The sequence below is a fragment of the Nelusetta ayraudi genome, unplaced genomic scaffold, assembly GCF_046127955.1.
Source record: "Nelusetta ayraudi isolate G7.1 ecotype Tasmania unplaced genomic scaffold, CSIRO-AGI_Nayr_v1 ptg000125l, whole genome shotgun sequence".
NCBI lineage: Eukaryota > Metazoa > Chordata > Actinopteri > Tetraodontiformes > Monacanthidae > Nelusetta > Nelusetta ayraudi.
Window position 1 is genome coordinate 635,218 of NW_027466175.1, and position 26,888 is coordinate 662,105.

Below are 26,888 nucleotides of genomic sequence, written 5' to 3' on the forward strand. Positions count from 1 at the left end.
GACAAAACAACCAAGATTCTAAAACTAAAAGCCTAGACTTGACATGACAGCCCAACATTTATGAAATGTTGCCTGAAAACTGGTCTGCGCGGGTGTAGTTCACGTTGTGAGTGCATGATGCTGATGCAGAAATGTCGCAAGCAGGTGCAGAAATGAACAGAAGTGTAAACCCATTTCCTTCCTGTGACTTAAACTGGATTTAAAGTGGGACAGTTGATGCTCTTTAAGATGATTGGTCATTTTAAGAAGGCGAAGGTCTGCACCAATTAAAGACCGGGATCCTTAACACTTCTTGTTTTCGGCTGATCTAAACACAATTAAACAGATGCGTTAAAATGTATGTGCTATATATTTTCTGTTTTTCATTTAATAATGTTTTGGGGGGAAACTTTTCGAAAGGACAAGCCGCTGAAGTGCTGTCAACTGTCTGTCAGCTCGCAGTGTTGTCCCCGGAGCTGACGGGGCACTGATTCAAACTTACTCACGTACAAGCAAATCGATTTGACTTTTATCTCACGACCGCGCGTTCGGGTATAAACGGCACGGACGCAAAGATGAGAAGAGAGTCGCCCCTTTTGTTCACGCCTGCGGTGGAGCGCCGCGTGGAGCGGCGAGCTGCACCGTCGGTGCGCTGCGCGCTGCGGGGCTCGTGCACCGTCCCGGTGTCTCTGTGCAATACGCCTATAAATAAATACATGCACATGTGAGCAATGCACGCAAAACAAAAATAAAACAAGACACAAGGTGCGAGCGATCACTCGCGGTCGGGATAAAAAAAAAAAAAAAATCCGCGTGGTTCATGAAGCCCCGCTAATCCCCTGTTCACCTGCACACATCCCCCCCGTTCACCTCAGTCCAGTCACCTGCAGAATGCTGAGAGCTCAAAGCGGCAAATAAAACAAATGGAAATGAAAAACACATCACTGTACGAGACAAGCAGAGCACATTTTTGTCATTCTCCACAAGCATAATGAGCTTTCATTAGAATGCAGGTTGTTTTTTTGTTTGTTTGTTTGTTTTTTCATTTGGTTAAAAAGAAAAGAAAGGAAAAGAAAATATAGCAGGAGTGATCATCTTACCTTTGTTGACAACCGGGGCGGAAAAAAGTTTTTGGTCTGCGGGCTCTTGGTGCATCCGCTTCAGAGAGGCTCCAGGACAGGCGCGCTTCGGACCAAACGGAGGTGTTCTCTGTCAGTACAATCCGAGGAGCTCCGCTGCTCAACGATTCCACTGAATGAGCTCTGCCTCACCTCACTCTTCAGCGTTTTGCTCCCCCACCCACCCAGCCAGCCAGCCAGCCAGCCAGCCATCCATCCCCGCCCGTTTCTCCCCCCACAGTCTTTGTCTCCGCTGCATGGGAATGCCAACTCGTGCTGGATGACAACACATAGCCTACGTACACCCACACATACACACACAAACACACAAATACACACACTGCGCCTCCGGAAGGCAACTCATCTCACACACACTTAATCAGATGCGAGAACCTTCTGCTAAGGATTTTTGGAAAGAAGTCAGAGGAATCTCCAGCCTTGCTTGGAGAGAATCTATCGGCCATAAGGTGTCGTTCCCATGTCCTGCAGTTTCCTCTGAACCTCTCCATCTCGCTGCCCTTACTGGCCATCTTTGATGTCATTATGACCTTTCTATTAATTTGCCGCGACTGTAGATAAGCCTGAACCCAATTAAAGCCAACGTTTCATGACTAGAAAATAACGTCATGCGTTCTAAGTTGTGCATTAAGCAAGGAGCGTTTGAAAGCATTTTCATTTTGTTGGGCATGCACGATCAGGATGGCGATGATGAACAGAACCATTGAGCAGTGGGCTGTGGGAACCTTTCTGGCTTGTGTTGGTAAAGAGGAGATTATATAGTCTTACTCTTCTCTGCCCTGCCAGCAGAGTCTTGAATGAGGTTGAGAAGAAAGAGGAGGTTAAAATAAGGGCGGGTGGGGAATTCTGAGAAATTCTAAGGACAAGTATGCAGTAGGAGGATTTTTTTTGTGTGTGTGTTTCAAGTCCATTTAGATTAACAAATATCCATTTAACGTGCTGGTCACTCTAATTTGGGTATAAACATGGCTTGAAAAGTTAAATTATAACGTGACTGATTTATTCCACTACAACTATTTTGATGTAGAAACCACAAGCTGTCAGTCCACCTGCCATTATCCAGGGCTGAGTGTTTTTGTGACAATTTGAGGTACAGGATCCTCAAAAAAGTTAATAAGTAAACATGTGGTATTCTGTCCAGGTTGGCCCAAATTCCTGGAGGAATTTGGGCCAACCTGAGAGATGGGACCTGAGAGGGAGATGACATGTTATTGCATGTCTTGACCTAACTAAATTTCACAGAAACAACACTTTCTTCTCTTTTGATGTAGTTTCATTTATTATTATCTATTTACACTCAAACAATTGTAAATGTTCCTCAGCCCCGATACTGTTTGGACTCGTTTGGGTTGATTTGTTTTTCACCACTTGAATTATATGTGAAATATTCCAGAAGTAAAGTGGTTTATGACTCATGCCAATTATTTTAAAGGGTTTTTTTTAATATGATTTTCTAGACATTGTCAGTGGTGGTTTCAGAGAGAAATGTCCTCTTCTTGGTCATTTCATTCATTAAATCAGTAAAAATGCTGTAAAATTTCACGCATTCAGAAGCTGACCACATGAGGTCAGGGCGACCAGGACCAAGACCAGGTGTCCTCCTGTATCGGGACGTTCCCCTCACCCACCTCGCTGACACTTTGAAATTGAATGTTTGAATTTTTGCAGAATCTACTGATTTGTTAAATGTTCTCAGTGTTGGAGAAGTCATGCTGTGCATGATCTCACAGTACTAGATTATAGTAACCGGTGGTACATTTCGTGATATGGATGTTTTGGGGAGGGAAGGCTGATGGCTCATTCCAAAAAAAGAAAAGAAAAGAAAAGAAAAGAAACCCTTGAAAGATGATCGGAGAAACACGATCTGTGATAGCTTAGCATTTTGATATCTTTCTGCTCCATGTCATCACGAGTGACGACACCAGACATGCATCCCCACACAGCACCACCTGGCAGACTGGGTTCTGCTGCAGTCTCAACAGGGCCAACAGCACTCCTGTAGTACCTTCTCTATCCTCTATGAGATACACGAATCGTAAGATTGTTGAGCTGTTGTTGACGAGAGTCGACTATCACTCTCCCAACACCAACTGATAAAAGAAGAGCCAATAAGCCACTGTGTTCACTATCTAAATTTTGCATAAAAGTCAGTGATGAGAGCCTAAGCCTGCAGACTGGACTTTAAAACAAACAGACAAAAAAAAAAAATCATCTAATTTTGTTAGCACAGACATCACTTGGAAGTCCTAACTGCCATTGCGACATGACTGTGGGAAGATGTTTATCTCGCGCATTCTGGTCTGATGACTGATCTGACTTTTGTTGTTGTCTTGACAGATTTGTGAAGTTGGGGAAATGTCAGGAAATACTGTCAGGAAAATGTTTCTTAATCCAGGGGTTTTGTAGTAACTTGTTTGTAACAGCCCCTCCCTTTGTATCTCTGCCATGGGACAAACGGCCGTTTTTGTTCATTGACTTGAAGCTGATGTTCTTGTTCACCTTGAGGAACTGGTCTGCTATCTGTCTCCATTATTTGACTAATTTACAACTACAGTGGTGATAAAGGGTCCCTAATGTGTCAAAACCTCCTGCCTTGTCCTTTTCATTTACAATGACCTGAACTGGCTTTCCATTAAGCCCCCCAAAATAGTGAAAAAAGAGAAGGTTGCTGTTGGTTTGGTCAGTGGATAATGACCGTGACACAAGCTGAACAAATCTGTCAGGTTTTTCTTATCTAATCCAGCTGAATCTCAAGGTCAAAAAGAACAGTTGTTGAAAACAGAGAAGAGTTTGAACTTGACTGTTCCAACGTTGATAATGTGAGATGTATGCAAGCATAAAGTTTTGGCCATTTACTTTATTATATTATTTGTGATTTCACAAAATTAGCTTTTTTATAAGAAATGTGTTACTTCTAATTATAGAAAATGACTATAAATCAAATTAAAATAAATAAATAAACAATCCTCAGTCTTCTTTGACCTTGCATCCAGACAAAGGCAGTGGTTGTAAAAAACAGACGGATTATGTAACACAGGAGGAGGATTTAACATTCTTTGTCTCATTATCTCTTTGTGGCATCTCCTGCTGTCATCTGCAAAGAGCAACATCAGTCATTCCAATCCAAAAAATGTTGAGGCCCACTAAGAAAAAAACATAATTTACCTTTGGCTGATGCAAACTTCTGTTTTAGCATTCGTAGCGATCATCCTATCAGCCAAACAACCAGCAGAAAGACACCTGCCAAAGAGATACAGTATGTTTTTAGATGTACTCCATCTCTCACATCTTTATCTTTGATTCTGCTCTCTCATTTCTTTATGGCCTTCTCTCTCTCTCTCTCTCTCTCTCTCTCTCTCTCACTCACACACACACACACACACACACACACATCCATCCCTGCAGTAGCAGCACTGGCCGGGAGCTGTAATAAATCATATTGCCACCTCTGGCAGTGCAATTCAGTGGCTAGCCTGAATATGGATGAAAAAACAGCCTCTGCTTTGCACCGGTGCTGGAAAATTGTCCTGTGTGTCGAAACATAGGCACAGTTTATATTTATACAGGCCTTTGCTCTGGTGTATAAATATACATCTTATCTGACAGTACCTTACAGTATGATGCAGGAAATGCTTGATTAATGTACAGCTTTGTTTTTCCCATATTGTATGGCTTACAGGGCTGATGTGGCTGGAATGGGATAGCCCTCAGGGTAGAGTGGCTACCAATGGGAGAAAATGGGTATGTGATTGCACATTGCCTCAGAATGCATTGCATTTATAAGTAATGAGGCTGGTAATGATAACATTTAGAGGACAAATTAAATGCAATTTCTTATACTTCCCATAATCCTCAGTCCATGTTTGGGGTTATTTTATCTTCCTGTCTATAGTCTATAAGTCTGAAGCTGAAAGTTGGCCCGTATAAATGCAACGTATATCTCTTTTGAACAGATTTTCTCGATAACAAATTGTAGCTACGTTAATGTTACAGAAAATCCTTCCACAAAGTTTCAGAGTGGGTTGCTAAGAACAGAGCGGTGGATCTTCCGTCCCAAACTTGTTCACAAGTTCACAAGGTTTTCTTCTTCACACTGTGAACAAAAGCACGGTGGACCCATCAGCTGAACTGGCCAAGTGGGAACACATTTAAACATTCTGTGTAACTCCACTGTGAAGTACTCTCCGGCATTAACTATGGAGTTTCCGTGATAGCTCCGTTTCCCATCATTAATGTCCAGGTACTTTGCTCGGGGTTATGTCTCGGTTCCCAGGACTCGGTTAAGTGTTGCCAGTGTTTCTATGGATGATGCCCTGTGAGCGAACCAGGGGCCTGTGAACAGACAGTCTCCCAGCTCAAGTGGACTGGACAGTTCTCTGGGAAACATGGACAGCCTGTTGTTCACTGCTGGTGCGGGCAAGAGGATTATGGACCTTGTTCCAGTAAAACGCATCCTGGGCCCAGTACAGTGCTGCATTCTGAATGTGGGTGAACACTTTTGGAGAAATAAGTGTGATTTGCTAAAAACATGATACCTTTGGCAAAACATTCTTTTTTTTTTTAGATACATAATGGTGGAATCTATTTGGTCACAAATAATGCTGCCATAACGGTGATATCTAAATCAGCCTAACCCAGAGGACACTTTACAAAAGGCATACTTTATACCTTCAGGGCTCATAAAAAAACTGATTGCAAACAGGCCTCACTGAAATAAGTGTGCGATAATAAAGCAATTGAAAGTGTCAGAGACTGTGTTGTTTCAAAGTTAAATCACTGGTTTAACTATACTAGCCTGCACCGTGCTGAGCAGGCTGAATGAATAAACAGCAGGAGTGGTCCAATGGCATGAAACCCAGACGATATCTGGATTTGTCGGTGTAATTTCTAATATAAAATGTGACCTAACCCAAATTGTGTGAGTGACTTGAAAAAAATGCTGGATAGTGTGAACAGTTTCTGTTTCACCGCTCAAAAAATTATTCCAAATTTTTTTTAAAGGAATGAGTTTGAAATGCAAGACACACAAAAATGTTTCCACCATTAAGAAAATATCTACGGTTTAGAAGGAAAGTCGATCAAACATAATGGTCTAAAGCTGACGGTTAATAGTCCAGAAGGTGATTCTCTTCTTTTCATCTAATTTTATTTTCCTCTTTTTAACCATATTCCAGGATAAAATCAAATCATACAGTCGCTGAAACCCAGCAGCCCTTCTGACGGCCATTAACCTGAAGTAATAATAGTATTCTTTATTGCCCCCCATACGAGCTGCAGCCTCTCAATCTAAACCCGCGTCTGGATAATGAAAGGGGCTGAGAATGAAAGTAATTGATTTAATTTGTGTGCAGGAGAGGGAATTGATCTGTGAACAACATGCAATGTTTATGGTGGTGAAAACGCTTCTGCGCTGACCTGGATTCATTTGCTCCAAAGCACAAGACCCGCTTTGTGCTTCACGCAGCAATAAAGGTGTTTCTTTTCACATCGTTTCAGTGCGTCACTTCACAATGGCGTGATTAAAAAAAAAACAACAACCCACGCTCAGATTTACCACACCCACTTTTCTTTAATAAAAAAATGTCATGACATTTTTTTCTTCTTTCTGCCATTTTCCTAAAAATATGTACAACTCTTTTGTCAAAAATATGTATATTGACAGGGAAAACATTACAACATATACACAAACTCATGAGTACAACACAAAGTGACGTGAGGCTTGAAACGGCCCTGTGATCGTTTTTTTTTTTTTCCCTTCTTTTTTTTTTTTTTCGCGAGTGTGCAATTTCTTGTCAGCGACCCCAGGCTGAAATCAGCAGCTTGAAGGTTCAGGCCCTGCACACGTAATGTTAGCACCCTCTTCAGGTAAAGCACTGCGCTGCCCAGTGTTTCTACTGCATGGAGTAAATGAATGCCCTCGCTTATAAGGCAACAGCACTGCTACATACAACAAAAAATAATAAATACCAGGTTCAAGCAGTAGGATATTTTGTTATTATCATTACTTATCATTGTTATTTCGTGTTGCTCTCGATCCAGTCTTTGAAGTTGGCCACGTGCGTGTAGACGGTGTAGAGGTCGGGGTGGCACTCCCCTTGATCGTAGCCGAAGCTCACGAGTCCCACGAGCCTCCACAGGCCGCCGCCCTCCTCCCCAGTGGGGCTCAGAGGGGACATCTGGCTGTCGCCGGCTCGTCTGCCGGGGGTTGCGGGGAGGACGAGGAGCCCCCCGGTGTCGGACGGACATATGTTGGACTGTCCGTAGTTGGGCTTCTGGCTGGCGCACAGCATATTGTCCGTCACGCTGACTGGCACGCCGTTGCGGGCGTACTGCTGCTCGCAGGGGACCACGTTAGCCAGGTGAACCTGCCCGACCCTCGCTCTCTCATCAGGGCCCATGTTGGAGTCGGGTAAAGGGGACCAGCCTATCACGAGCCCCCGTCTGGTAGGGAGCTCGTCCTCCTCCTTCTCCTCTTCCTCTTCCTTCTTCTGCCGCTGGTCAGGGAGGCAAAGGGGCAGGATCTTCTCCCCGATCTTGGCTTTATCCAGAAGCTTGATCACAGCCAGGTCAGAGTCGAGGATGTGAGGGTCGTAGTTCTCATGGACAGCAACAGAAGCCACCTGAGGTAGAGGGAGAAGGAGCAGTGCTTATTGAGTAGATCTGTTTTAACGTAAAAAACTTTGCTTTTGCGTTCTTAAGCATTATTTGTTTTATCTCTTCCCCACGTAAGGACCACATTTAGAAAACGAGCTTTCAGCTTTGCTGCCCTATCGGCGTGGAATAAACTACAGTCTGAACTGAAACTCTCCAAAGTAATCCTGCTTGGAGCCTTCTGCTCAATCCTGAAAGACAGACTGCGTAAGAACTTTGGTCAGTGCCTGAGTCTTAAATCCTGAATTTGTTGATTTACTGTGCCGCAGCTCCCACACTTCCTGTCTTGACAATAGTGGTGCACCTTTAAATTTGTATGTCGGACTCTATACTGTCACCCCTCAGTCACTCTGTCACTGCATTTCAACATGTGCTGCCCAACTCTTGGCCAGGCCACCCTTATGAAATAGATCCTGATCTCAATGGGTTTGATCTGGTTAAACAAAGGTACAAAAATAAAATAAAATCCAGTTGGCAAATGAATTAGCATATTTATTGTGGCGTAGGTTTGTTTTATGTCCGATGCCCTTGGCTGCATTAGGAGGACAATTTCCATGAGCTCACCCTCAGATGTTGGACACCTTTGGTGTCTCTCTGGTCGTCCCGGAAGTGCTTCCCCACCACCACCTTGATCTTGGCCACGTCCAGCGGATACACCTTCCCCAGCTCGGTCACGCAGTGAGCCGCGACCACCACACTCCTCTGGTTGACCAGAGCCCCACTGCACACCAACTGCCAGTCGGAGGCCCGGTCGCGGTTGCCAGTTCCGGCTCCGCCGTTCCTCTTGAGAGATCCCGCTTGGCTCGCTGCCTTGGCCACCTTTGTCTCGGACAATCCCGCGGCGGAGCTGCGGTAAATGGCCGCCAGCCAGGGCCAGTGAGAATCTGCCGGCCTCTGCGGGTCAAAGGTTGGATGCTTCCCACACACTGCCAAAGAGGAAGAGAGAGGATGAGAGGACAGAGGAGGGAAGTACAGTGGCGAGACAGGGGAAGAAAAGAAAGGCAGGAGAAGATTAGGCTCCGTCTTGACACTTTGTGCTCCCTGATTTTCATCCTTTCTTTATCTCTCATCAGCTACAAAACACATCTCTTAATAAACTTCCTAAAAGGCAATGTACCTTCTTGAGGCATTTTGTTCTCAGTGTTATCAGCCTTAGTAACAATGAAACAAATTTAGAACATAGAAAAAACATTCAATATATGATCTCAGATAAGTTGAAGTTGCAAAAAACAAAAAACACAGAATGGCTAAGATACTATATTGGCATTTGAATGACAGCTAATCCACCATACCCTCTGATCGGAAAAATCCTTAGCTTTGTTCAAACCAGCATTTGCAGTTTGCCAGAGTATATTACTTATAAATGTATTTGAATTTATGGATGGCCAAGTTGAAGTTTCCCGAGGCATTTGCATTATCATGTAGAAAATACGGTATTTTATAGTATTTGAAACTGCAATTTAGACCTAAAGAAGGAAGAAATTATCAACATGGTTGCAAACCGGCTGACAGCATGTCACTTTTACACCCAGAGAACGTGCTTGCTGACTGTGGGGTGACTTTTATTGGTGTCCATCTCAGGAAGACTTCTAAGCATCCTCTGCAAAGCTTATTATTGTAATCCCAGCTCAGCCAAAGTTTAGATAGACAGGCATAATTTGTATTTGATAAGCATCGAGGAGTTGACTGCTAGCTAACGTGTCAGTGCGTCAGTTCCCGCAGGTGGTCAGACAACTGGTGCTCTGCTGCCCTCACCTGGTGAACATGACACATGGCGCCCGCTCCACTTCCCTGTCTTCAAGCAAGTGCGACGGGAACTTCCGTAGTGTTGATAATATGGAGAGACACAGTCGTACTCTATTCGCGAGTAAAGATGGTGGAAGCCCGGAGGCAGCTGGGAGAGAACCGGCGGGCCTTTAGTGGGGCCAACAGACTGGAGGCGACGGTCCAGTGTGGTGGAGTAGAAGATTTGCACTGGTGTCTTTCTGCGTTGAGAGAAGAGAATGTTGAAATACATCTGGTGGTTCAAAAACAAACAAACCATTGCAGAGAGATTTAACGGGATGTATTTGTGAAGGTACCTGGATGGTGTCTGATGTGGCAGAACCTTCTGTCGAACCAGCTCTGAAACTTTGGGCTCCCGACATGCTGCGTGGATACAAAACCAAAACGTAACCATTAATAATAACAATAACACAGGCAATTGGCCATAGAACACCCCAGTGCAACACAGTGCAACCACAGTGGTCCCCAATATAAATGTCAGATTGAAGTCAGAATGCTTATTATGATCTCATTTGCCTATTTTGACTTTTTTTGCTGAAGAAGCCAGGTCTGAAAAACACTAGCGTCCAAACACATCTGCTTGCAGCCATGAGACAAGCAAAAAGGTCTTGTCCTATTTATGTTGTATGTTTTGTGCCTATTTAAACCGATATCAGGCACTGAGTGGTTAGTTTTCACCTTGGCAGCTCAGCAATTTCAGCTAACATTATCAACTTAGCAAATGGAGGCTGCTGCTTATTTATCGGCCTTATGCGACACATGCAATAGGCTTTGACGCTCAGCAATTGTTTCTTTGAGAACCTGTAATGTTAGGGAATGTTGTAATAAGTTGGTTAGAAATTTACTTCAAAACTGTCATCCAGAATAAAATATCTCATTCAAGTTGCTCCTGTAAGCTTTTCAGTTTTGGCTGCTGTGGCCTTTTTAAACACTTGCTGAGAGTTTCAAGGTCATGGGCTTTCAATGAATTGCTCATTTCACATTTGCCATGCATTTAACTGTTTGACTGTTTGTTCTAATTATTAGATTATTGCTATTGTTTGTGCAGCTGGTAGTTCTTCTGTTTAACTGGGTGATTAAGGCGGATGACAGTCAGGTTTGCAGAAGAAGGGAGGACTGTGTGATCACGCTGTGGGGCAAATAAGGGGCAACGGAGCAGAATTAATTTCCAAGGAGGTAGAGTTGATGATAGCAGTTCTTTTAACCTCTTGCTATTTAGAGTGTTACTCAGAAGTGTAAAGTTTATCTCGACTTTGTCTGTTTTCACCCGGTAGTGGTTCAGTCCACTTGGGTCGGGGTCAGTGATTCTATATTAGGCCAATCAGTGAGTGTGCAAGAGTTGTTGTCTACAGAATGTTGTAAAGTTGTCGGTTGCTGTCTGGGTTTCTGCATTTTTGTTTTGTTTTTCCTGTCCCTCTGGCTACAACACTCAGAAACCTGACTTGAGCGGACGCGCTGCTCTACCTTTGACACACTCAGGCTGTGTGCCGCTCCAGGTGCCGTCTGGCTGGCAGGCGCGCTGAGCGTCGCCACTCAGAACATAGGAGTGGTTGCAGAAGAACCGCAGGTTGCGTGGCTCCACCCCCGGCGCCTCCTGGTGGTAGCCGTGGGGGAGGCGAGGCAGAGGCGGGCAGCTTTTCTCTATGTGTGGGGAGGGAGCAGACTGAGGGTGAAGCTCCAGACAAGAGTTTGAGCACTGAGGGTTCATGTCACACTTTGCTGGCGAGTGAGTGACTCACCAGTGAAGCTGAGATTGGCTTCTTTCTCCTGCTCCTTCTTCTTCTCCTCCTCCTCGGCCTCCCTCAGCAGAGCCTCATCAGTCTCCTCTGTTTGCTCCTCCTCCGTCACCTCCTGCTTCTCCTTTTGGTTCCCGCTTGTCCCGCCCCCTGCTCGATACAGTGTGTATTGTGTAACATTAAGTCTAGTCAGGTCGATTTCCCCGCCCCCTGTAGGACTTGTGCTGTTATTTTGTCTCTGTGTATATTTTGTATCATGTACAACGGTTCTGTTCTTCGCCGTGTCCTGTTTAAACACGTCTGCTGTGTTTTCATCCTCGCTGACGGCCGCCCTCAGTTTGGTGTCATTTGGTCCGACCTTATCCCGGTCCTTTTTTCCGTTCACCTGCTCGTCTTTTCTCAGCTTGTCTTCTTGCCCTTTATCTTTTCTGACATATATTTCTGTGACGTTTGTCTTCACGTCGTGGCCGCTCTGGTTCCTCTCGGGTGGCTCTCCCACCTCGGGTTCCAGCTCCTCCACCGTGTTCAGGCCATCGTCCGGACCTCTACCGCCCACCTGGTCTGTGCTGCCTCCTGTTGTTTTGCCTGAATCGTCCGACTCTCCTTTATGTCCGCCCTCGGACACGGTTTCCTCTGCAGCCGTGTGTTTATCTTCTCCGTCGAAAGCTGTTGCATTCTTGTTCCCAGAGTTTGCGTCTTCCTTCTTTCCCCCAGCCGCGCCCTCCTGACCTTTCTCTTCAGTTCTGCTGATATCTTTATCGCCGTGTTTGTCTGTTTCTTTGCCTTTGTTGTCCTCGCTCTTCTTCTCTGGTTCGGTGAGCGTATTATTCACTGCGGGTACAGAACACAAAGGAGGGATCGTTAGTGAGGTGTCTGTCAGCAGCTGATTGCAGATTCTTTTCTGTGAAAAGTCAGCAAGCGGGACCTGACTCATTTTCTGAATCAACAATAAACACGCTGTGTGGTTCGCTTATTGGCAATTTCTACTGACTCATCCGTCTATTTGGGTTTAATCCCCGTGATGTGTACACAACATGGGGTCATACCTCGACTGCAGACAGGAGGAGACCCGCTCCATGTGTTGTTTGGAAGGCAGGTTCTCTGAGAGTTGCCGCTGAGTTCGTAAGGCTGGTGGCACAGGTACTGCAGGGCAATCAGGACGTCGTTCGGCCCATAAACCAAAAAGTGATCCCCGTTTTCAGGCTTGGGTGGTTGAGTGCACACTCTTTCCATCGGCACTGCGAGGACAGCAACATGATCCAAGGGTTATGTTAGAAGAAGCCTTTGTCTTGTAATTATTATTATTTCTTTTGAATGTGACTCAGCCTAAATTGTTGTCCTACCACAATTGGGGGCTTGCGCGCTCCAGGTGCCGTCACTCAAGCAGATGGCTGAGCGAAAGCCCCGCAGCTCAAAGCCGGGATCGCAGCGGAAAGTGATGCGCGCCCCCGAGTGATGAAACAAACCCTCTGTGGATCCATGGGTGGGCACCGGAGGCCTGTGGCATCCCACAACTGAGTTGAAAGGGAGAGATTTTATTGCCATCACGTGGTGTCTCCACACCGTGCACCGTTGTATGACACCTGATCCAGGTCATAAAGTAAATAGAGGTCATTTTGGAAACATCTCAAAAACAGCAATCTTGCCGAGGAAGACCACACAAATAGAACTTTAATCCTCTCATCGCCTCTGGGTGGGACGGCAGCCCAAATTCATTCACAGCTCTTTTTCTTCATAGTTTTGCAGGTAATCGGAGCCTTAAAAGCCTGGCCTGCCATTATCAAGCCTCATTAATGAAAATTTTCATCTGTCGTGGTATGGCAGGTGTGAATGCTCCACAACAAGACTTTCACACAGGCCACATAAATAAAAAGATATAATAAAAAGAGCTCAAGTGAAATTGCACCATGACTTTCCAAAGGTTGTAAATGTGGATTTTATGATGGAAGGTAAAATAAATTGGTATTGTGGGGGGCAGAAGAATGCACGGCACTCACAAAAGGAGATGCAGAAGTATTTATCTCTATCATTTTCACATTTCTGTCCCAGGCTGTAAGTCCAGCCATAAATAACATCCAGCAGAAATAAATATTCATGTTGCTTCATTTATGATGTAGGTGAATTTCTTTTATTTTTTCCATTATTTGGGCCAGGATCCCAGGCCTAAAGAAGTGACCTGAAACAAATAAATTACAAATGTATTAATATGCACAGCTGGTGCAAACAACTATTCTTTATTACAGGTTAATGGCTGAAGTCAGGGTCATACTTAGAATTCTCCACCTGACTGAGGGGCTGAGATGCAGCCCATATCCCCTCCAGCTAAATGTCGGTCAGGAGCGTTTTTCCAGCTCCACTCTATTAAAACCAACAGCTGAGGCATTTCTCATGGGTGTACAGATGAATGTGCGCCGTGTAGAATGAAATTCCAGCCTTTTTTTTTTTTTTTTTTCATTTTACTACTCCTTGCTGCTCCGAAGATGCTGGCCCTTGTTACAGAGAAGAATCTTAAGGGAGCTGTATAGGATCTAAAAATACAAGTTAAGGTCCAGACGTCCATAAGTAAAAGAGCCAGACCTGAACTGACTGAGGAGCTCCCCACATAACATGGGGGGGGGGGGGCTGGTTCCCCGAGTGTGAATCTTTAAGAGATCAGGGTTCAAACGCCTGCTTTGATTTTCTCCACTCATGATTGTTATTTAGCTTTATCTTTAACTCCTTGACCCTCTTATTTACCTTCACGCTCAGGCTGTGACTGAACACTCTGTTTCTTTTAAACGTTACTTAAAATAACGAGGCATTCAGCGTTTGCAAAACCTCTGCTGAGACGGACTTTTCTAAAAATGCTGACTGACAAGAAGCGAAGGCTGGGCCCTCACGGCTAGAAGGAGGCAGCTGGCCTGAGAAAGCAGCCCTGAACCGCAGATCCCTCCCTTGTGACTGTGAATCACCCTCTGCCTTTGGGCAGCAGCAGCATACAAGAAGGGCATTGATGGCGATGGTGTTTCTCATATCGAGGTGTTTCCAACTTCAGCGTCTGGAAGAATGGAGCCATCTCGGCCAATCAAGCCTTCTAGTCGCCGTTGATTCTGCAGTTTCATCTGTCGTCCCTTAAAAATGTGTTTTTCATTCCCCAAAACGCCACTCCTAACAAAAACCATCAGCCTACTTCCAGCCTGCTCATGCGGTGTTGTGGCGATATCTTGCACTCACCGTTTTCACAACGTCTGCCTGTGTAGCCGGCGAGGCAGGCGCAGCGGTACGAGTAGGAACCGTCCAGGATGCAGGTCCCGTCATGCAGGCAGGGGGAGGAGCTACAGGCTGTAAACATAAGTGTGTGTGTGTGTGTGTGTGTGACACGAGTGAGCCCACCACAAGAAATTGCAGATTGGAAATAATGACACGCGTGTGCCAGAACTTGGCCGTCCTCTGCAAGAGCCATCAAAGGGCTCTTACTCCGAGCTGGCAGCATTTAAATGTCAAATCTCTATTTCAGCATGTGTATGTGTATGTGGGCATTTCATACACAGAAGGGTAGTGTTTACTTTTAATAGATGTGGCCCTGGCTGGTAAATCAGTGTGTTTAGTGTGTGTGTGTGTGTGTGTGTGTGTGTTTGTGTGTTTGTGAGGAGATTTCTGAAAGGACTTTTTGGATCTTTCCCCAGTTCCTGATGGACCGTAAAGGCCTGACACCCAAACAAAGGCTTTCCCTAAAATGTGTGGGTGTCGTTAATGTCCCGCTAAGAGTGTTTTTTAATGATACTCTGAGCCTGGAGCCGCCTTGCAGCCTTCTCACTTGTAGCTGTGTGCTGTGGTCGCTGACTACAAGAGGTCCCTTTGTCAACTCGACATGTCTCTGCAAATACTGTAGCTGCGTACGAAGCAAAAAGGGCTGATCTAGAGCAAAATGTATTTGTGGGCAAACAGGCGTGATGATCCCTGCTGGCAGTGCTTCAGTGGCGGCACTGTTTGACTTGCCTGAGATCTCCTGGAAAGTTGCAAAGAAGCCGTCAAAGTTCTTGTAACCATCAGACACGAAGAGCACGTGCAGACTGGTCCCGGAGCTCTGGACCGGGGCTGGTCTGTTGTTCCCGCAGAAGCGACCAATAACACGCGAGTTGATGCTGTCACCGTCCCGGACCTCCACGTAGTCATAGCGGCAAGAATGGTGAAACTCCAGGCTCACCATCATGAACCTGGCGAGAAGAAAATTGTAATGAGTTGGCATGTAAATGAAAGGTAATACAAGTCCTTCAGATATTATATTATAATTGAATGGAAAAGTTATGGTGTGTTACTTTTTCCTTAGCTTATGACATCACCTGTGTTCCCTGGCAGAGCTGCACCAGCTGACATCAGACTGATGACTTTAAACCTTCAGCTGCCAAACAGGCTGTTAATACAAGTTGATGAATACATTTAAACCCATTTGACCAACTTTTGAATGGTGGACTTTTCCTAATGAAGGATGGATGAGACCTTTTTAAAGGTCTGACAGCAGCAAAGGCCTCAATGTATCACTCCTGTTTGTGAGTGAGTGAGTGAGTGAGTGAGTGAGTGAGGGAGGAAGAAAGAGAGAGAATTAGGAAGAGCTAAAACAAGTATTGGCCTGTTGCACAACATGATTACAAAATGTAGCCACATTGTACCAAAATATTTATCTAGTAAACCAACACAGCAACAGCAGCAGGGCATCAAGAAACCAGAACATATTTGTCTTCAGGTTGTTGCTTTTTTCCTGTTCTGCTTTAGAGACGCTTCTGAGTTCCGCGTTTACCCTGCGGCTGTTCTTAATGGATCACTTACTGTAACAATTATAAGAATTTTTTTTTTTCAATTTGCCATAATTAGGCCTGCAGTCTAACCCATCCTAAGTGTTTTGTTGTTTCAAATGAGTCCCTGTTAAATGATTAATTGGGTTAATTGAAACATATCCATTGCCGTGTTTGGCAGCTGTTTTCAAAAGTGAAAAAGAATTAACAACATTGTGTATGTATGTGGCATGTTTGACTAATATCGGGACATTTAGGCAGTGAATTGAGTCTTTTAAATGTTTTCGGAAAAAAACAGATAGTTTTGACTTGGACTTTCCATTCCGTGAGCGACACGGTTGAGCCAGCCAAGTGGCACTCTCAGAGGTTTGCTTGCACCGATGGGAAAGCACACATAAAGGAGGGGATGTAATCTTCTGCGTCTTTAACTCCATGCTGTGAAACCCTCTAATCTCACACTTTATCACGGGGCCTTGTGTAACCACGACTTAGGCGAACAAGTTAGACAGAAAGTTTGCCTGCAGCAGGCCAGAGATTAATGCCGCTTGTAATTCTGTGTAAATGTTTTTGCCTGGGAGTCCAATGCGTGCCATGGCACTGAAAGACAGAGAATGACAGCAGAGCGCTGATAGTAATTGCCCTGTCAATCACACATAAAGAAAAGAGGTCATTTTCAGGAGGGGATCTCTATACACGGCAGCTCTTTCTGGCTGGTCTTATGGGATCTTAGCCACAAAAATACAAAGAAATGGTGCATGAATATGCATTTTTTTCTCAGCATCTACTGGCATAGGGTTAGCAAAGCAAGGTATGATTCTCACAGTTCACAGTTAGAAAAGGAAGAAAAGACTTGAAGCAGCTGCTGGAATGCTCACCTCTGAGGTGGTAACGGAGAGAGTGACAGGAAAATAGAGTTACAGTATCATGGCACTACAAAATTACGGCTCTCATTTTAAAAGGGGATGCTGCGGTTTCCGAAACGTTGCTGTTCATCCATCCGTGGCACAGGCCACATCTTGCAAGAATGTCTGAGGCATGGAGGAGACTGGGTGGAAACTTGACGGAGCCAGGCTCCTCATTAATGGCTAACACAGATGGAATGGGAAGATCCCAAAAATGGATGTTTTCATGTCAGGAGAACCTGTTGATTTATGGGCTCGCAAGGCTTGCAAAAATTCTTTGTACTGTGTGTGTGCGTGCGTGTATGCGTGCGTGCGTGCGTGCATGCGTGCGTGCATATGTTAAGTGATTTTAAATGTAACTGTTTGTGTTTTTATATGCATGCAATTTTGCCTCCCCTTAGTTGCGTTTCCAGTCACAGTGAAATCAACAAACTTCACCTGCTATAAGCACAGTTTATTTTGTTAATCTACAACTCTAACTAGTGTCAACTAGTCACTTATTTGGATCAGAGCTTCAATACATGGCAAACACTTGTTTTCCATAATATTTAATATGGGCGTTAAAGTCAGGAAATTTTCTCCAGGACTCTAATCTAATGAGTTGACTACATTAGCATCACCATTGTATCATGCTACGGTTAGCACTTAGCCTCAGATATAAATACACTTGCTAGAAGCCTGGTTGCCTTGCTACTGTCAATACTATGATATCCACTATATGATAATATATATATAGTCTTATTTGTGCAAACCTAAAAAAAAAAAAAAAAAGGAAATGTTTTTGTTTGTCTTACTTGAGTTCTATGGTGAAGGGTCGGTCCACCTGTATGGTCCACTCGCACCGCGCATTGTTGGGGTAACTCTCGAGCAATAAGTGGCCCTGCTTTTTACGGATCACTCCCCCACACTCTGGTAAATAAGAACGGAAACAGTAAGAATTTAATAGACTAATAATTACAGTGTGATTAATAATTTGAGTGAGGTCTTTTATTTTGTTGTCTTGGTTTCTGATCAAACCCAGCATCATTGTATATATATATGCTTCCACAAGAGCCGTGAAAATACCAGATGTTGTGCCCAACAATTAGAGGAGGTACTGGAAGTGGGCAACAAATGCATTTAATCGTCTGCTTCTAATTAAATCTATGTTTGCTGTGCCCATTAGCTGAACATTTACATATGTCGAGAGACGTCGAAGTGTTAAATATAGAATCCTTTTAAATTTAAAAGAATTCCTTGTGCTTAAATCTTTACGCAGAATCACCTTGGCATATGGCAGCGGCCCAGACTTTCATCATTGCACCAGATGAAGCCTCATCAGCGGGGACGGAAAATGCAAGTACGTGAAATTTGTTTTATTTCAACTTGGAACTTGGCTTACGTATAAACATACATCTGTTACATTTACGCCCTGGCACCAGCAATTTGACACGCCCAGTAAGACTTTGCACAATCAGGCGAGGCCAATATAAGTAAGTTTCCATAGCCGTATGGCGAGAGCCAAACCATTGGCAGATGGTGGCCTACAGAAAATGTTTTACATCCTGTAGTTGCATGAGCACATGGAGGGCGGTTGTGTTCAATGCCGGAATTCCGAGACAATAATGCTGGAAGAAGAAAACAGTTTTGAGCGGAGCTTCAGAGGATTCCCAGTGAAGAGGCTTACTCATGCAATCTCCACCAGACCATCCGGGCCGACACTCGGCGCAGTAGCTGCCTCTTACAAAGAAGTCATCCCTGGGGCCCCATGTTCCATTGTTACAGCGCTTACAATTCTCAAACACACTGCAACCTGCAAGAAAGAGAACGGAAAACACAACTGTGAGTCGTGCAAGTGATGGACACAAAGGAGACACGCACACAATGAGTCGCCGGTCAGTCGCTGAGTCCTTTGGTCGTGCGAGTTCTTCCAGACGTGCTGTCACGTTTCGTTTCAATCAACCGCACTAAACTCATCTTTCCCTGCAACCAAACACTAAAACAAGCCACCGCTGCCTGAAATAAAATTGTGGAGGAAAAAAATTCTTCTGAACATGGGAAGATTGGCTCCGCTCTTCGGCGTTCAGTTCAAACATCTGAATGTATTTTGCTCACAAATAGCCTGAGCGTGTTCACATGGGCGTTTATGATTGTCAGGCGGGATTGTCTTGTGTTTTAGTAGTGAAACCTGCTGGTGCAGGTAACAGCTGTTTTCTACCCCATAAACGAAAAATGTGTGAAGAAAACATAACGCAATTCTTCTGCAGTAAAATGACATGCAGGCTGAAGGCGTCTGGGTGTGTGAGTAGCAGCGCACGTGCAGATGTACATTTATGATTACATCATGACGCAGCGTCTAAACACCTGCACATAAACGTTCAAAGACATACCAGTTTAAATTCCATGTACAAACTCGAGACGGGGGAGTGAACCACTGCAGTTAATAAAGGAACTAAATAAAGGCAATCTGATCAGAGGACTTTTACACTCTCTCATATCTGTGTGAAACAATGAAAATTACATTACAAATAGGATCAGGCTAACCTGTTATCAGATAGCTAAGATTTTGTGCATCGCCTAAGTGCAATTGAAAGTGTTTTGTCTTTGGTTTTTTATTTGTTTGTTGTAACAAGAGTAGGAAAAAGTTGCTCGTCATCTTTAAAAACCCCAGAAGAAAAGAGAAAAAACAACACAGGAATAAATCATATGGTTTGTAGCTAAATAGATTAGCATGGATGTTGCACTGTTCTATCAGGATTGGAAATTTCATCAGAATTTTAAAACTTAATCACAAGTGGACGGCAATTTTTCTCTGGCCTTGGTCAACATTGACCTCTAGTGAACTCTAGATGGACATTAGGATTTAGGAAACACCTCATCTGTCAGGTCAGGATCAGGATATTTGTAAGACTGAACCCTGGCGCTCCATGCAGTCAAAGTGGTGAGCTGTGGGGAAAGGTTTCTAAGTTTTACCCGGATGGATGATGCAGGGGTCGCACTCGTTGATGGCGTTGCGGCAGCAGGGCACAGCGTAGCCCACCGGCGTCCCCTGCAGGGGGCATTTACAGCGGATCACGTCGTACTCGCAGCAGCCTCTGCACATCACACTCCACTCCGGCCCCGGGCAGTGGTTGTGCAAATACCTGTAATCTGAAAAAAAAAACCAACAAAAAGAGTCGGCAACCCAGCAAAGTAGCCTAAAGGTAAAATGTGTAATATTTTAAGATTTTAAGAAGAAACCGCGACAAAAGGACTAATAAAGTCAATAAATAGATGCTTATGCTTCACTGCAATCTGAACAGAGGAGAGTATGACCGACGCAACACCCCTCCGCCTGCCTGGTGGGAAAGTGAAAGCTGACGCAGGTTTATGGCGGGCAGAAGCCAGAGCGGCTGTGGAAGAATTTTGGTGAGCCGAGTGTTTATCAAATCTGCCACGTGTTATTTCCAGTCTTTGTCCGACTTCGAGCTGCCTTCAAGAGGACCGCAAGCCTCTCAGACGGTTTTGCTCCCACTGCATTTGTCATCAGACAACATGCCACAGTGTTGATGTTATGGTGAGAGGAGAATCCACTCGTTAATCACGGGGGCTAACCATCTGCTTTATAAACTTTTTACCCGGTGAGCTCTGCCTTTTATTGGCCAGGGCGGCGGTGATTCAAGGGCCGTCAGTGGCTGACTGGTTGCACTTATGTAACCGGCACGTTTAGACAGTGGCACCGACAAGTGGACATTCATTTGTGGCAGGTTTGGAAGGAGGTGGAAAAAAACAAGGATATGCACTGTCAACTTCACCAGCACCATATAATATTTACGATTGTTTGCCGTCCAATCAGAGAAGTGCAGATTCCTCCAAATATCCTCTATTGTCTTCTGCAATACCGCACAATGACATGCGTCCAATTCCAGCCACAAGTTGGCCTTCTCATCCTCTTCCTCCCTCTGCTCCTCTCTTTCTTCCCAAAGTGCAAAACAGAGTCATCTGTCTAACAGCTGCAGGTCGTGTGTGGCCAATGGGTCATTGTCGCAGCAGCTCGGAGTCTTTTGCAAGGGCAGCTCATTGTTTTGACTGATCGATTGATCTGTCAGCAATAAATACTGTCACCTATCACAGTGTCTGAAGCTGCTGCATAGTCGTCTAATGGTTCCCAGTGACCAGCAGAGAAATATAAACTCATAAAGCTTCGAGCTGACATTTCTTCACTCTTTTGGTCTGAATGATTGGAAACAGAAACACTAATAGTCTTGGATGGGCTTTTTATTTTTCTGGGGTGATTTTTTATTTTTTATTTATTTTTTTATTTTTTTGTCCCAGTATGTGAACCACAAGCATCCCGGGCATGGGGATCGCCCTGTCTGTACTGCTGAGTCTGTAAAAGGCAAGAATAGGGCATAGGAGTGCAAAGTGTTGGATTGTGCTGGTTGCTAGAAATTGAATGCAAACAGCAACAGAGGGGCAGCAGACCAGGCGAAGCTGGCCGTCGCAGAAAGCATTTCTATTTTTGTTTGCTGTTTGTTGGCTTAAAAGTCAACTTGGCACAGCAGCGGCGTAATTCTCCGACACCTTAAGGCCAAACTCACTGTCAGTTTTATTGGCACACAGTCTTCTGCCGCGCCTCAGCCTTGACCTTGCATTTCCCACAATGCAACAGTGTTGTTTTGTGGCGGCCCTTTCGACCTCAAGCTGCAATAACTCAGCCAGAAACGAGGAGGCAACTGCCGAGGTCACAGCTTGCAAAAAAAAAAAAGGCGAAAATAAAGTTGGTTTGCACAGATTGGACTGATTTCAGTATAAGTCAAAGGAGTCAATCTTATGGTTGGCTTAACGGCCCAGTGATGCCGCTTAGATAAAGATAATAGCCCGCTAGCCAACCCTCCTTAACATTATAAAAGGTGTGAATGCTGCCGCATGAGGATTGAGAGGTTCTTGGTCTTATGGGACAGCTTTCCTTTGGTTTTTTTTCTGGCTGAGATTTGAAAAGGATGCTTGCTTAAGAGTCCGTCAAACCTGATTTATGGGGAATAAACATGAAAGGGTCACAAGAGTTTACGAGACGGCCTGGAAATGTCATTATGTGGGTCGCCGGGCCGGCGTTTAGATAGAGAAATGACCTGAAGGTGACCTGAAGTGAGCAGTCAAGAGGAAGGTTGCTCCGTAACGTGTTTAACCTGGAGGTTCGTCCGTCTCCTCTCGGGACGGTGGAACGGAAAAGCGAGTCATTCTGCTAGAATGTATTTCCAGACTCTCCACCATGAGGACAATAAACTCTGACACCAGGCTCTTCAGTGTTTACTCACTCTGAGTGCCTTCACTCTGCTGACTTTGCCCCTTTAAATGGCCGGTATTTTGTTTTCATCTGTGCGCAGCCCCTCCCCTCCACAACCAACGAGAAAAGAATGTTGTTTTTTTTTTTTGTTGTTTTTCTTCAGACGCTTCTTCTGCCTCATATAAACCATGCGCTCCATTTAGAAGCGACGAGGATCCAAATTTTACATAACAGCTCTGGCTCGTGCCTGGGTGACTCGGAGCACGTTTATTTTCCTGTTAAGCTTACGGCCTTGTAAAAAACGAAACCGCACCTGCGTGGTTCCAGGTCAACACCTGCGAGCGGCCGCGTGGTCCACGGTAACGAAGCCGATGCGACGATGATTGTACGGGAGCTCAGCGCGGCTCGGAAACAGGTGTTGGCCGTGCACGTCCGAGCGACGGCGCCAGGCTCTCGTGCGATTGCTTGTTGTTTTTTCGCCCAGATGCTCGACGTCGATTTTGGTGTTTGAGCTTCAGGGCCCATCGGGGCGGTGGGGGGTTCAGTCTGTGTATTCTTGGGCCTGTGCCTTTTCTCCCCTGAGCTGTAATTTAAGCAGAGTTTGCTTCTGTGCTGTCGGAACAAACTCATCCCACAACCACGTCTTGCCTCACTCTAGTGCCTCCCCTCAGTTTTTCGTTGACAAACTCGAAGTATGAAAACTGTCACTTTGTTTGATCAATAAGACTAACAAATCTGTTTTATTATTGCTAGTATTATTATTATTATTATTTGCCTTGTCGGCTGTAGTTACGAGTACAGATTTCCATTCAGCAGCGGCGTCTGATTTTAATTTTTTCTTTCCATTCCAGATGTTGAGCTACTTTAATACTCCCCAACACGTGTTTAAAAGCCATAGCAATGAATACAGAGGCGGAGACGTCGGAAAAGACGCTGCATCACTCCTGTGCCGCCAACCAAGTTGGGATTTGAACCAACATGCCTCAGCTGCACGTCCTTCCTGGATCCAGGAGATGATATCACTATTATTTTTGCCTTACTGGCCTAGAAACCTGTGAAGGAGACAAAACAAAAGTCCAGAAGTATGAAATGAACAGTCTGAGTAGTTATTTATTTACTCTTTGAAATTGATCGCTTATTTATTTTTCTGTGAATGCAACACTTACAAAAGTGCAAAACTGCTCCCAAAAAATTCCAAATGAGCCGCAGGTGTTGGGTTTGACCTGACAAGTGACTCCTACAGCTGAGTTCTGGGAAGTTCATTTATGGAATCATCATTTTATGGAAGCGACTCAGAATAAAAACCGAGGGTCACGCGGCCTCTGCCTTTCAAGTTGCTATTTTTCCATCAAAGGATTTGGCCCCAGCTGAGTGCTGCCTCCAGATTCTCAGACAGTTTGAACAATGTAGCCCAGTATCATCAAAAAACATGGTAATACACTGCACTCCCTGTCCACTTTAAATAGCAAGCTCTTCAGCAACACTTGTAGTTATTGATTAATTATTTCCCACTCCGTGAATGTCATATTAGTCATGGGGCGGTAATGGGACAACTCTGAGGGGATTTTGATCCGACAATGTTGTTGGCAGTCTTTGATTTGACACCACAGATGCTGTCTTTTGCTGTCTGTTTGGAATTTGTTGTTAAAAGGTGGCAGGTGAAGCCAAGCCATTTCTCGCAATGTGTTGAAACGTGTGCGCGCCTCAGTAATGAATTCACAGGATACACACTGAAATGTGCAATTTGGACGGAGCTCCAGGAGAACAGATGGCTGAGGTTTAGAAAGCCAGGAAGAAAACTGAAATCTTGTCGTGCAGGTTGTGGACATGATGAGTGAGCTACTGCCACTTGTTTACAGTCAGCTCAGGTGGGACGACCGCCCACCCCCCACCACCCCCACCTCCCTCCTTCAAACCACAAAAAAATGTTTCCTCAAGTACCCCTGGTGATGTCGAGCAATGCAGGGAATGAGTTTCCCCCTCAACAACACAACTTGTTTGGATCACGCTTGCTTCCTGCTCTTAATTAAGTCATGTCAAAAAAAAAAAAATGTTCCTTGGAAGTCTCCAGCATTGCTAGATTCATGTGAAAAGAATGGATCATCAGCTGATTAGATAGTTTCCTCATGACACAACCGCGCACAATTTTTTTGCTTATGTAAAGAGTTTTTTCGCAGCAGCTGTACATGTACGCGCACACACAGACACACACACACACACCCACACACACATTCATGTATGCACTGGTGTGCGATTCTTTTCGCCTACTGCCCACAGCAGCTGTCTGGTATTTTAAGGTTGGGGTAATTATGCTGTCATGGAACAGGGGAAGTCCCTGGGGAGGTCTGTGGGCAGAGCGTATCTACACACAGTCTGAACCTTTGCGCCCGATCCTTGTGGTCACCCTGCAGATTGTTTCGAACAACCTTCCCTCAGCTCGGAAAACCACAAACCTAACAAAATACCTGATTGGTGTATTACTTTCATCGGTGAAATGGGAAGTGCAGAGAAACTTTGAGACGGGCACATTTGTTTTTGGCATTTAGCTCTTAAACTCAGGTTGAACTCGCTCTTTCAGAAGTGCTTTTTCTCTTCAAATGTACTTGTACTCGGTACCCAGATTTTACTCTCCCTTCTTCTCAAATGGTTTTAACGAATGTGGGCTCGCTGTCATTGTTTCCAGCAGCTCAGCTCGCAGCGCTCGCGAGTTAACGTCCCAGCGGAGCCCTGAGTTAAACCAACCATCAGGAAAGTGTGTCAGAACAGGACTCCCCTGGTCTCAGCTGGGCGGAGGACAAGAAGCCTAACATTAGCCAGGAACGGCGTTGAGGGGGACACAAAGCACGCAGCCAGTTGGGATTTGCATATAAGCTTTTTGGGATTGATCAGAAGATTGTCATCTAGACACGGTTGCTGTAGCAGAAACAAGCTGCACCTTGAACGGAGAATCCTGGGCAAGTGTATTATTATTTTACAACACTGGCTGGTAGATGGCCAGAGGGAATTCACAGCTGTGCTCTGCCAGGCTTCCTTCCGCATTCAACATCCCAAATTGAAGGTGTTGTAGCCGTGTGTGTGTATGTAGTAATCGTGCAAGGAGGCCTCTAAAGTATCAGACCAGAGAAGGAGTGGTTGAGCTTTGCTTAAGTGTCATGGAGACTGTGTGTGTGTGTGTGTGTGTGTGTGTGTGTGCCCCTGCAGATTGATGCGTGACTCACGTCTTCCCGCAGTTGGAGCGGTCACCCGAGGTAAACTGTCAGAGAGATGATCCCAATCTTAACAAAACACTGGAAGATTTAAGAGAGGTTCTTCTGAGAGTCGAGAACAAGCACCAAGATCATCAGCAGTCCCCCGCGCCACCGCCGGGGATGTGTTGTCACATCCAGTCTGCCTTTGCCACTTGTCCCTTGTTTTTGTTTTTGTTTTAGCAAAGAGAAGCGAAAGCAAACCCTGGTTTCATTACACACAAAGGGGGGAAATGCAGCGATGAGTGTACCGTCATGAGGATCACAGAGCCCTTTGTGATTGGACGCTACACAAACTTGCACCAGGCAATACCCTCCCTCTCCCTTCCAAAAACAAGTGTGGCAACGAGGGCGATTGCTCAAGCCTATCAAAGGTGTTGTTGCCGGTGCGGGAGGGCTGATTTGACATCAGCGGGTTCTCTCTCTCTCTCTCTCTCTTTGAGGGAGAAAGGGATGGAGAGAGCGGCTGATTTTTTTATTTTTATTTTTTTAAAGAACAAAAGAATGCAAAGGCTTTGTCCCAACACTGACACACAAGAGTAAGCTGTGAGGGCAAGAAAAGAAAAGAATAGACAGAGTCAATGTCTTACCGTAGGGCCAGGCAGTCCCATGGGGTGAGGAGATGAGGATGAAGAGGGTGATGAGGAGGAGGCAGCCCTCCTTCCCAGGGAGAGTGGTGCTGCTCCAGGGGACCGGCTCTGTGTCGCCGCCGCCGGCTCGCCCCAGCTGCCGTCCTCGTCCCGCAGACAGCATGCTGCAGTCTGGAACTCTGTTTACTTTCTGAACTCAGCTGACATCACCTTCTCTCGGCCCTTCAGTCCTTCCCTCCCCCTTCCTCCATTTCTCTCTCCCTCTCCTTCTCCCTCCCTCTGACTTTCTTCCTGTCTAACTAACTACCCCCCTCCCCCTCCTCCCCCCCGTCCCCTGTCTCTCTCTGTCTCTGTCTCTGTCTCTCTCTCTCTCTCTCTCTCTCTCTCTCTCTCTCTCTCTCCCCACCCTCCTCTCCCCCTCTCTCTCTCTCTCTCTCTCTCTCTCTCTCGCTTGTCTTTGGCTTCGGATTACAGTCCAGCCTCGGTGAGAAGGAGTTCCACTAACGCCGGTCTTCCCAAAAACTCCCACCTAACCCCCCCCCCTCAACCCCTCTGCACGACAGGACATCGCAGCTTTTGAAGGACTGCAGGCCCCCATGGTCCAGCAAATTTAAAGGCCCAGTGTGAAAGACTCAGCAGCGTCTAATGGTTGGAACGCATGTGGTAAACATTTAGTTCGTTTCCATTAAGGATTTGGTTGGAATTTAAGAGGCTACTTAAAGTGCAGCTACGTCAAAATAGTGAGGATTTCAGCAAACAGTATCCGCGCTTACAATGTTGTTGTTTTTTTCTGTCCATCTGATTGAATAGTTTCAAACTGAGGGATCTGATTGTCCCCTTTCTGCAA

General features: G+C 45.3%; 3 protein-coding genes across 5 annotated transcripts in view; 1 reads left to right on the forward strand and 2 right to left on the reverse strand.

Moving 5' to 3' along the window:
• LOC142904252 (excitatory amino acid transporter 2-like) overlaps positions 1-1,209 on the reverse strand; it is a 28,805-nt gene extending 27,596 nt beyond the window's left edge. Inside the window, exon 1 of the mRNA XM_076050224.1 lies at positions 1,080-1,209. The gene's annotated coding sequence lies outside the window, so the exon portion shown is untranslated. The remainder of the gene's footprint in view (positions 1-1,079) is intronic.
• A 5,455-nt stretch (positions 1,210-6,664) lies between these two features.
• Positions 6,665-26,283, reverse strand: pamr1b (peptidase domain containing associated with muscle regeneration 1b). Of its 3 annotated transcripts, XM_076050198.1 has the most exons (14): positions 26,042-26,282; positions 19,914-20,090; positions 18,628-18,753; positions 17,756-17,870; positions 15,266-15,483; positions 14,501-14,608; positions 12,631-12,801; positions 12,334-12,525; positions 11,291-12,118; positions 11,016-11,192; positions 9,848-9,914; positions 9,522-9,751; positions 8,331-8,692; positions 6,665-7,735 (listed from the first exon to the last, which is right to left on the reverse strand). In XM_076050198.1, exons 1-14 carry the CDS (start codon positions 26,202-26,204, stop codon positions 7,130-7,132), a joined length of 3,540 nt encoding a protein of 1,179 aa, XP_075906313.1. In that variant the 5' UTR covers positions 26,205-26,282; the 3' UTR covers positions 6,665-7,129. The 3 variants fall into 3 exon arrangements, with proteins under 3 accessions (XP_075906313.1, XP_075906315.1, XP_075906314.1); XM_076050200.1 differs by lacking the exon at positions 11,016-11,192 and having other exon boundaries at positions 26,042-26,283; XM_076050199.1 differs by lacking the exon at positions 14,501-14,608.
• The window catches only part of fjx1 (four-jointed box kinase 1), a 31,610-nt gene continuing 15,372 nt past the window's right edge, over positions 10,651-26,888 (forward strand). The window contains exon 1 of the mRNA XM_076050201.1: positions 10,651-10,671. The gene's annotated coding sequence lies outside the window, so the exon portion shown is untranslated. The remainder of the gene's footprint in view (positions 10,672-26,888) is intronic.